General features: G+C 39.8%; 2 protein-coding genes across 2 annotated transcripts; both read right to left on the bottom strand.

Annotated features, from left to right (window-relative positions):
• Positions 1-966: 966 nt before the first annotated feature.
• LOC306978437 (uncharacterized protein) lies at positions 967-3,005 on the bottom strand. The gene is made up of 3 exons (XM_079576971.1): positions 2,885-3,005; positions 2,387-2,654; positions 967-1,207 (listed from the first exon to the last, which is right to left on the bottom strand). Exons 1-3 carry the CDS (start codon positions 2,905-2,907, stop codon positions 1,091-1,093), a joined length of 408 nt encoding a protein of 135 aa, XP_079433097.1. The 5' UTR covers positions 2,908-3,005; the 3' UTR covers positions 967-1,090.
• A 1,358-nt stretch (positions 3,006-4,363) lies between these two features.
• On the bottom strand, positions 4,364-10,318 carry erap1b (endoplasmic reticulum aminopeptidase 1b). Its single transcript, XM_079562394.1, has 19 exons — positions 10,172-10,318; positions 9,367-9,860; positions 9,147-9,285; positions 8,656-8,790; positions 8,457-8,577; positions 8,034-8,188; positions 7,837-7,950; positions 7,611-7,742; positions 7,401-7,532; positions 7,240-7,323; positions 6,998-7,155; positions 6,764-6,843; positions 6,504-6,687; positions 6,251-6,407; positions 5,522-5,706; positions 5,287-5,448; positions 5,057-5,197; positions 4,867-4,948; positions 4,364-4,771 (listed from the first exon to the last, which is right to left on the bottom strand). The coding sequence occupies exons 1-19, from the start codon at positions 10,172-10,174 to the stop codon at positions 4,601-4,603; spliced, it is 2,829 nt and encodes a 942-aa protein (XP_079418520.1). The 5' UTR covers positions 10,175-10,318; the 3' UTR covers positions 4,364-4,600.
• Positions 10,319-11,391: the final 1,073 nt, after the last annotated feature.

Below are 11,391 nucleotides of genomic sequence, written 5' to 3'. Positions count from 1 at the left end.
TCCATTCATTGATACAAACTGCAAGACAGTTTTATTCAAGAATAAGAAAAATAGATGATTGTCATGTAAAAATGTGAATGTGGTCATTATACCGCCTTTGCTATGCCCAATCCCGTCAGACCTTGGAAGCTAAGCAGGGAAGGGCCTGGTCGGTACTTGGATGGGAACACCAGGAAGCCTAGCGAATGTAGTGAGTGAGTGAGTGGTTGGTGGTGGTCGGAGGGGCTGATGGCGCAGACTGGTTGCCTCGCTTCCGTCAGGCCCAGGGCAGCTGTGGCTACAATAGTAGCTTACCACCACCGAGTATGGAGTGAACGAATAGTGCAATGTAAAGCTTCTTTGAGTGTCCAGAAAAGCGACCTGTGACCTCTGGTATGCGGTCTCTCAACTAGTAGAAAACAAGTGTGATGCCATTTGTTCCTAAGAAAACATGTACAACACGATGTCTTTCATGTGTGCTGAACTGTTGCAATCAGTTTCACAACCACTAGAAATGTAAAAATATAGGTTTATTATAATTACCTTTGACAATGACTTAAACATTCAACTTAAATTTTGACACTATCTTGACAAAACTATGATTATAAAATTTACAAAAATAAAAAAGTCAATGAACATCACATAACAATATCTAATCACAACAGTACATCAGATATAATTAGCAAATAATCATTTATAAATAAATGATTAGACACTGCTTGGTCTGTCCACACTGTCACACTGTTGAAAGGTATCAAGGCTAAGGTGCTGCAAAGATGGCCACACGGTGGCACCATTGTATTTGTAAACACATGTGATTTGATCTCATTTCAGTGATGTTTTAAAAATGTGTTACTATTCTATAAAATGGGCAAATAAATACACTGGCATGACCCAGAGATTTAAGCAGAGTGAATGTATGACACACAGTGACGCACAACCTTACATTAGAGGAGAAATAAAACCTTTTCTGTGTGCTAAGTGTTTTAGTGGCTTAACCTGGGAGCTTACACACACTTCTCATCATAAAAATACAAACGCACAATAAAAGGCCATATTGAAAACACAGTGTGCAGTGCAATATGATACTATAGGCCTTTTCCTGGTGCTCTTAGGGCTGGGATGGGTGGTGTGGTTGGACTACTGCTGCTGGGACAGGGTGCAGAGGATACATGGGCACACTATACTCTGTGTAAGCAGGCGGGAGGTCATCCGGCTTAAAGCCCAACTGTAACAAACAGAGAAAAGGTGATTAAGATACAGTGTAAGCAACACAACACTCTTTTTAATGGTCGCAATTAGGGCTGAAACAACAGATTGATTAATCACCAACTAATTGATTATTGAAATAGTTGACAACTATTTTAGTAATCGATTAATCATTTTCTGGTATACACAGACTCAGAAAGAGCTACATTTAATGAAAAAGTCAGTGCCAGTGCAGCCTCCAGTTGATACAGCTCAGTGGCTGAACTCTGGAGTTCTTAGCTTTCAACTGAGGAATGCCCAGTTCCCAAAAACGTGCTTGTGTTCATGTGCAGCTTTGTAGTCACTTTTTTTAATAGCCGCCCACAAACATTCACTTTAAGTTTACTCCATCTACATCATGTCCTCAAGCCAGTTCCGCTTTGTATGGTAAAACATTAAATGTTGAAAAAAATACAATTTTCATGCACCTTATACAGCCAAGCGATTAATTGTAAAAAATAATTCCCAATCGATTACCAGAATAATCGTTAGTTGAAGCCCTAGTCGCAATAAACAAATCAAAGCCTACAATTATCAAAAAATGTCCACTGAAAACAACAAATTAGTCTGGCATAACTAATATTTAGAGATATTGGGGCGGGCAATACCTCATTAAATTCATATTCCATTTTTAATTTTTTTTAATTAAATCCCAATTTTGATTTGATCACGATTCATGTGCGCACTTAGTATATTTAGTTTTGCCTTTTAGAGGCAACTGAAGCCATCTGCTTTTTCTGAGAGTCCACTTCACTTTAATCCCCATCACTTACTCAGAGTTTGATGAGTGCAGTCTGTATTTGAGCATAGAGCAGCATTAAACTTAAATATCACTGAATCCTTCAGCAACAAATTATTGAAAATTCTTCCCCACAACCACAAATATGACAACATCAACCAAAAAGCAGATAGTCATCCCACCCTGCCCAACTTAACACATTCTGATTTTAAACACAAGTCACTAATCTAATTGCAACACTGTTTTGAATTGTGCATTTATACCTGTCTATACTTCTGTAGTGGTACTCTGTGTTATAGTGAAGTGCAAGTCCTGTTTAGTTTGCGCATTGGGAACATAGTAGCTCATTTCTGATTATCGTCAGCATTTGACCTAAACAGTCACAGTTCTGTCAGATCCCCCACAATCAGTGCTCCTAACCTCGCTGTAGGCAGGTGGGGCCTCACAGAAGGCCCCATTGCTGTACTGTGGAGGGATGTCCTGGCTGTGACGGGGTAGCATGTCATCGCTGTCCTGGGACAGACTTCTGGGGAAGGGGATGACGTAAATGGAGGGTGGTCTGCCGTCGTGCTCAGCGCGCCTCCAGGCCTCCCTCTCTATCTGCTCCTCTCGCAGACGACTGCAGGCCCGGCAGAACGTAGTGCAGAACATGATGGTCAGGCCGAAGCCCAGCACGGCCATAAAGATCCTGGGTCATGACAATAAAGTGGATGTTTAACTTGTATAAACATGTATATGAGAAAAAGAAGATTCTGACATCCAAAGAAGCTGATGTTTCACCATACATCCAAGCAGCTTCTTCAGGGCTTGAGGTGTCTGTGGATCTGTCTCTCACCTGAGAGGCTGCCTGGATGGGCGGCTTAACGTCTGCTTCTTTTTATCTAGCAAGTCCAGCTAAGTATATATAAAAAATCTTACTCAAGTACAGGGAGGTACTCCATCAACAGCCAGGTAGTATACCAGAAAGTAACTTTACCAACACAGTCAGAGGCCAAATCTATACAGTAAGAAAATATTTGCTTTAGAACATTACACAACCTGGAAATGTGATACTGTAACTTTAATTTAGTGTATCCTAAAACTAGTGATCATTGATAGGGCCTTCTTATTTGTGGTAATAACTGTGTATGTACATAACATAATGATAAGATTTTTCCACTTGTGAGATAGCAATAAATGTGGCCGTTGCTCAACTTGGTAAATTAGTCACATCGAAGACACTTATGTCACAGTCAACTGTGAACTTTACACAAACTATATACAAAAACAGAAATCATTCTATTTATTTTTTAAACAAAATGAAAATAGATGTTGGTAGCCGTTGCAGTAAAATCTGATGAGCACAACATTCACTTTATACTACACTATATACTGTACTTTCACAACACAGTATGGTACAGTAGGGTAAACCTTTACCAGCCACTTTTGACTAAGAGATAGTGATTTCATTTTGTATAGCATTTAAAAAAACAGTAAGAGCAGAAAGGAGAAATTCACCTTTGAGCCGATCAGTCACAGCCAAACAGAAGTCAGTAAATAATAGACAATAACAGTGCAAAAACTAAAGAGCCTAAAAACTCAAAAACCAGCACACAGTTCTGAGTAAAAACATGAAGTATGAACTAATCCAGAAAATTAGGAAATAGGGAAACAGACAGGCTTACCTGCATTCAGCAGGCCCCACGGATCCGAGCGGGAGCTATGGAGTCAATAGACCAGAGGGCAGTTTCACAGTGGGCGTGCTACTTCTGGGACAGTGCAGAGTGTGATAAAGACCACGTCGTCCACAATGCAACTCACATTATACAATCACTAACATCAATTTTCAAAATCCAAAATGTAAAGTTGTAGCCTAGGAACGCTAAATATAAAGATACTGGTTTGAAATTAGACGGAAAAGTCTATTTAGTCTATAAAACACAGACAGCAACCATTTTTATTAGTTTGTGCTCAAGGTTCAGAGGAAGAATTTATGGTCACCTGCATGTTGTAAAAGTGACAGGTTGCTCCTTTAGGACAAAGAGAAATGCTCACTTAAACAAAAACAGGTCAGTGAGAGTTACTCACAATGATCAGCCCACACTGAGTATATTGATCTCTATTGTTCTCTACGTATTTACACTGTCATTAATCATTAAAGTATCAGGACTTGGTCTACTTTAAATAATATGCACGTTAAACATGTCAATTGTTACAAATGTATATACATGACTTTGTGTTTTTAAAAGTGCTGTATATAAAACTAATCACTAACTTGGTGCTACTTTGTGAATTCCTATTTGTAAATGTAAATTAGCATCATTAGTTGGATTCAAACACAAAATGTTAAATCTTAATTTTATTTTCCCAAAAATGCTAAGTAACCAAATATGACATTTCATCAAAAAGTATGAAGCACTTGAAGTACAAATACAGTCGTTTTTTCACATTATTTAACATTTCCTCTGTACATCTTTTTGAATATGTACAATACACAACAACAAACAAACAATGCTTTATCTATTAGATTCTACAAGCCCCATTGTAGAACATTTTTGCTTGAGTTTATTGGACGAAATATTTCAAAATTATAATTTATTTATGTTAGTTACTATTACAATTTTTAAAAGCAACTACATCCAGTTTTACAGACTGTTACAAGTCCTCATGTACCAGTTTTCCAGAATGCTTGTTGAGCCAGTTCTGTAGCAGAGGCAGGTGCGTGTCCATCCAGCGGATGTTATCCTCAATGGTCTCATAGGTCTGCTGGATACATCTCATCTCTGAGCCGCTCTCCTCAGTCAGAGAGCTGAAAAAGCTCCGCACCTGAGCGCAAACAAGGGATATATACTTGAACTGATCTAGTGCACTAAGCTATGGAGCTACTTCAGTAAAATGTATGTAATATGGCTCTTACTCACCTCATTAAGCATCTCTCTGGTGGAGTACTGGTTGGTCACACCAGCCACCATATAAGACACAGTGTTGGAGCCAAGGTCGAACCTACAAAGACAAAGCGGAAAAACCTTCAGGCATAGAAAATGCATCCATTTCATGTTAGCATGAACACTTGTTCATTCTCACACATAATGATTGACATTTGAAAGTGACCTCTTAATAAGTGTGTGCCAGTGTCTCTGGAGGAAGTCCCATGCCATTTTGTAACCTCGTGGATTTCTGCTGATGGACACCAAAACATCTGGAAGATCCTGAGTCTTCATCACAGCACCATCAAGGCTCTGCTCCAGCATCCTGAAATGCAATGATACAATAGTCATTTCTATCATAAATATTTTCTAGTTGTATAATAAAAAACTGATAACATAAAAATGCAAACGCACCACGCAAGTTTGTCCTGCAGAGGGCTAATCGCCATGGCTGTTTTCATGCGGCTTTTCACAGACATTTGCATTGAGTGACGATATTTTTCAAACAAAAAATCCCAGCCTTCTGGTGTTCGAGCCCCAACCACAAATATAGCCATTGTGACATCAACTGGGAGACTGAAATTACCATGACAAGTGTAAACAGTTAAACCTTCATAAAAAGTACTCAATATTGACCATTTTTGCCAACCTCATCTTCCCATCAGATTCCTTCCATTTGTTGAAAAGCTGCATGGCCTTTTCCACACATGGAGCATAGTTTCGGACACAAGCGAACAGCAGCAAGTAGCTTCGCAGCATACGCTGAGACACTGATCCAGAGTCAGTCCACTCCTGACGATCAATCAGCTTTTGGAACAGCTCCACAATGTAGCCCTGAGCAGTAAGATAAATACAACAACTAATATCAGTGAAAGGGTTGGCAGATCTCAGCAGCTCATGTAAATCATATAAATATTTGAGAAATCCCCCAAAACCTGAGGGCAAGTGGCACGGCCGGAATTTTTAAGGTATTTCAGATGTTTACGGAGCTCATGGGCTCCTCTGATGGTGTAGAACTGCCCCTTTCTCGCTCTCTGAGCTCTAAGGGCCTTGGATTTTAGATTTCACTATTCTCTATTTCACACATAAAACAGCCGTCATAAAAAGTCACCCTGTTTTACCGCGGACCTGGCAACCCTGGTGGAAGGTTTGATGACTCCTACATTAAATAACATCCTCTTTATCATCTAATCATCAATTAACAAACCAGTTTGATTATCTGGTGCACTGTATGAGCACCAGGTAATCGCTTTTAGTGGAAGACACAATATTCAGTTTAAGTGACTTTTAAACGTTTTACAGCATTAATATTGTTGTGTTGCATTATACAAATTAGGCAAAGACATTCTGTATGTGTAGCTCCAGGATTTGTGCAAACCTTCATCTGGTTTTCGAGGACAGACATATCTCGTTTCTCCATCAGTTTGTAGAGAGGCACAAGCTCTCCAAATCCCTGTGTCACTGCCATAATCTCAGTCTCTTTTGACAGGTAGAGAGACAGCTCCAGAGCCTGGTCCAGTTTCACCTTCCCAATACTGAAAGATTAACAAAAGAGTCCAAAACAGGATAATGCAGGGACGATTATTGCCCAAAGACAAAAATGTAAAAAGTAATTTGAATACTGCATGTACCTGACCAGCTGGAAGATGTTTTGAATGAGGCTTGCACGGTCGTTGCTGCTCAGTGCAGTGTGGTTGTGCTGAAGCAGTTTAATAATGGAGTTCCAGCCCTCGCCTGCATAGTGTACCATGTAATAGCCACTCATGTCCACATTAAACTTGACCCAGGCCACTTCTTCTGGTAGGTACAGAACATCTGCACGCCACAAGGGTGGAGTAAATGTATGAAACAACAAATAATCACAGAGATTTGTTCAAACTAAGGCACTCACCAGTTTTGCTCTTGAGCAGGAAGCGGTGGACAGTGTTTGATGCACTGGTTTTGTAGGTCAGTGGTATCTGCCATAGAAATCTACACACAAGCAATAAGCAGTAAACAAGTCATTATTAACGTCTGTAGACGGTAAGAAAATAAATTGTCATATAAAATTAAACTGACAGGTGAATAAACCATTTGTAGTAATGCAATAAATGGTAATGTGTTTCACTAATGACATAATTGTTACCCTTCAGTAAGGGAGGGGTCATCCGTTTTCAGGTAACGCTCCTGACTCAGTCTGACCTCTCGACCTCTGACTTCAACAGTGACCAGGGGGAAGCCCTCCTGCAGGGTCCATGTGTCCATGATGGCCCTGACATCCAGCTCATCACCTGAAAACCATTTCTGTTCATGTAAAGGCACAGTTAGATTCAGAAACACTACAAGGTGATATTACTGTCATTAAAGATGGTAGTGTTGCTAACTTACAGAGGCCCCAGACTGGAGGCTGCTCTTTGAACAAAATTCAGTGTGCCTTGTTGGTTCCACACCCAGAACATCAGAGTTGCAAATCTGGTAAAAAAAAAATAATAATAATAAAATAAAACAATACAACATAATAGCATTGTGTTGTGAAGGTGCAGACTTACATCAGTGAGACTCTCCCACAAATGGCTGTTGACAGTGTTTTGATAACTGAATTTCTTAAGGTATCTAATGATGCCGATCTCAAAAGCCTCCGGAGTTAGAAAGTCTTGCAGCATATTGAGAATGCATGCTCCCTAAACCACATTTCAACACATAGTCATACAGCAATACAGCAACATGCAATTCCTCTAACCCAAACTACATCATCTTACCTTATCATAGGAAACATCATCAAACATCTCCTGGATCTGTGTGGGGTTTTCCACCGGAGTTGACACCGGGTGGGACGAGCTCAGAGAGTCCACCTCCATTGCCTCGAAACACTTGCCCAAGAAGAAGTCATCCTATGATAATAAGGGCACAGAAATATAAGAGTGCGAACAGTCAGCCCACAGACTAGTTAAACACAACATACAAAATATTATCGGGTTTTCTCACCACTTGCAGCTCTGGGTAAGTGAGGTCCACTGAGATGTACTCCATGAATTTCGCAAAACCCTCGTTCAGCCACAAGTCATTCCACCACTCCATAGTGACCAAGTTCCCAAACCACTGTTCATGCCAGACAGTTGCAACATGTTAAATACTAAACCAAACATCTTATCTCTCGTCTTAACATGACACAGTAAAGGTACCTGGTGGGCAAGCTCATGGGCGATCACTTTGGTAATACCAAGTTTGTCCGAAGCTGAAGACTTCTCTGGGTCATAAAGCAGGGCTGTCTCTCTGTAGGTGGTCAGCCCCCAGTTCTCCATCGCACCGGACTGGAAGTCAGGGATAGCAGCTAGGTCTGAAGAAAACGTGCAAATAAAAGCGCTGTAGACATATAGAATTACTACTTATCATTTCAGATGGAGCGCAAAACAACACAAATCTACAAAAAGTTGAACCTTATTGTTGTTGTAAATGAATGGGTCCACTCTTTTTAATGATATAAAAAAACTTACCCAGGTCATTATTCAGGACATTATTATTATCCAGGACAAAACACCAGCATTTTGCCACATAAGCTTCTAGATGTAATTAAAAAAAATAAAAAAAATAGCATAAGCACTGACCCTGTTTTGGCAGCGGATAAGGAATATCAAAATAGTCGTCATAAAAGTCCAAAAGTTTCACAGCAGCATCCAGGGCATAGGCTGTCTGGTCGATCTTCTCAGGAACAGCATAGACTGAAATCTAAAGGTCATCTCATTAAAACACAAAAAGGAATAAATGCTACATAACAGCATAATAGATAAAAAGAATGCTTACTACCTTGACACCATGCTGAGTGGTTCGGCTGACAGACAGGAAGTCACTCACGATATAGGCCACAAGATACGTGCTCATTTTCACTGTGGTGTCAAAGTGATCCTCGAGCAAACCTCCGGGCAACTCCACTGTTTTTACCTGTACAGAAAATGACTCTCTCAAACAACCTCACAGCCATGAACCTATAATTACACATCTATAGCTTTTGTGTGCTTTTGTTTCGTAATGGTAGTTTATGTCATATATGTTGATATACCAACAGAAAATCTACAAATGCTGAACTTAATCTCTTTTTCTTGTTGTTGGAGAAATAAGGTCCAGGGTCTCAGCCCAAGTTTGAAATCCCACCACATTACTACAGCGACATCGAAATCACCTTGAATTTAAACTTTGAGCCTGTTTATGTTTCAAGTGGAAAGGTTTTGGTTCAGATTCACAGTTAAAAGGCAACTTGTATTCAATATTAATGCAAATTATGTTACGCTCTCGTTCACCTTGGGCATGTTGGATATTGCTATGTGGCGAGGCTCCCGGACAATCTGAATGGTGAAGTTGGCTTTGAAGGCGGGCTCATCAAAACAGGGAAAAGCTCCTCTCGCAAAAGTGGCTTCAAACTGGGTTGATGCCAGGACTCTGCGAATATCAGCATTCGTGAACATTCCGTTATATTATTGACATCATATACTAACAATCGGTCATTTTTTTTGTCTTTACCTGACCTCCCCACTGCTGGTGCGATAGCTGCTTTTGTAGAATCCATGAAAGCTGTCCGACAGGTTGGCGGCAAACTCAAGATGCACCTCGTACTTCCTACCTTTGGTCAGAGTTGTATCAGAAACGAGGGCCAGCTGGTGGAAGCGAGGGTACTCCAAAACCTCCAGGGGCTTGACACCTTCGGGGCTCAACAGGACCACATTTGAAACCTGCATCTGCTTGGCATGCAACACTATGGCCCTGGTGTCTTCGCGCACGTCCAGCTGGATACGGACCACACCAGAGAAGTCCAGACTGGTCAGGTTGGGATGGAGACTCAGATCATAGTGGATGGGGAAGATTGCTTTCGGAAGCCTCATGCTCGTCCAGGGAAACGGCTGGCCATTCGTTGCGATGGGGGCATCCTTAACAGCATCTTGGTTTGGGAGTTGAGCTCCAAGTGAAAGGGAAAGGGATACCAGCAACAGCACTGCAGGACCCAACATGGTCCCCACCTAAAGAGTAATAAAGTGTTAAAAGAGTAATAAACATGTATTAGCGAGGCATCAGAGACAGTAAAGGCTTTAGAACATCATATCTCCCACATTAAACCTCAACATTATTATCTCTGCTTCAGTGCACGGGCTAGTCAATTCAGCATGGGGAGGCTACTTTCAATTTCCTGAAGTTGTCAAAACAGCAAGATGGCTAATTCATAGATAGGCTAAGCATATATGTGTCTATATCAACAGTAACACGTTGCCTAAAGCTAGAGGCTGAACTAATTCAGTGAAATACATTTATTGCGCATTTGAAATGAACTTACCATGAGGTTGATTCAAGGCAGAGCACAAAACCAAAGGGAGTGAAAGTGAAACAGACTTAGAGAATTGCATTGTGGGATGACTAACCGTCAAACAGCGTCACAACATCATTGCACACCATATTGCACACCTAAAATCAAGATGTCTATGAAAGTAACTACAGCTTTGGTAAGTTGTATTTCCCCATTCATGATTACCCCCAAAGTACTACGAACGATAGTCTAATTATTCCTCCCAGATACTCATTATTAAACGTTACAATCGAGAGGTGAACATGCAGTAATATAATCAACCATAGACCTTCAACTGCGTAAAAACAACACGGGAAAAACACAACAACGGTATCAGGAAGTATCGGCTTTAGCAACATCCACCACTGCGATGTATTTTCCAACCGCTAGATGGCGCCATTGTTTTTTGTTTTGTTTTGTTTTTTTGTTATAACCACCTGAGCCGAGCACATTTTCTCCAGTTTGGCTAATATTTAAATCTATGGGCTTTACCCAAATCTAAAAGCTTCTTGGAAAAATAGCGACGAAAATGGCACGTAAACGAGGATGATGAAAATGCAACAAAAGCGACAAAAACGGGACAAATGTAATGGAAAAAGTGACCCAAAAAGGGGACAAAAAGTGATGGAAAAAAACAAAACAAAAAGCGATGAAATGTGATGAAAAAATAACGAAAATGTGTGATAAAAATGTCATAAAAAAAGTGATGAAAATGTGATGAAAAGTGACGAAAGTGTGGGATGAAAAAGTGATGAAAAAGTGACGGAAATGCAACAAAAAAAGCAACAAAAAAGCCACAAAAGAGAAGTGAAAGAGTGATGAAAAAGCCACAAGAGAGGAATTAAAAAGTGACAAAAAGCGGTGAAAAAAGTGACGATGCGAGGAAAATGATCCGTTTAGATTAGTTTTGTAGATTTGAGTAAAGCTGAACTGGAGAAAATGCACTTGAGATGATGGCAGGAGGCACAAGGAAGTATTATTATTATTATTATTATTATTATTATTATTATTATTATTATTATTATTATTATTATTATTATTATTGTTATTATTATTATTATTGTTATTATTATTATTGTTATTGCTTTTTTGCCCAATTTTATTTCATTGTGCTAATTTAACATTTACAACAACAAAAAACATGTTAGGTTATCAGTAAAACTTGTAATGACATTTTCACATTTGAAATCTTCGAAATAGGCCTACTCCTC

The sequence above is a fragment of the Gobius niger genome, assembly GCF_951799975.1.
Source record: "Gobius niger genome assembly, chromosome: 1".
Lineage (NCBI taxonomy): Eukaryota > Metazoa > Chordata > Actinopteri > Gobiiformes > Gobiidae > Gobius > Gobius niger.
The sequence above is the reverse complement of the archived record's forward strand: the minus strand, read 5'-3'. Positions and strand labels throughout refer to the sequence as shown.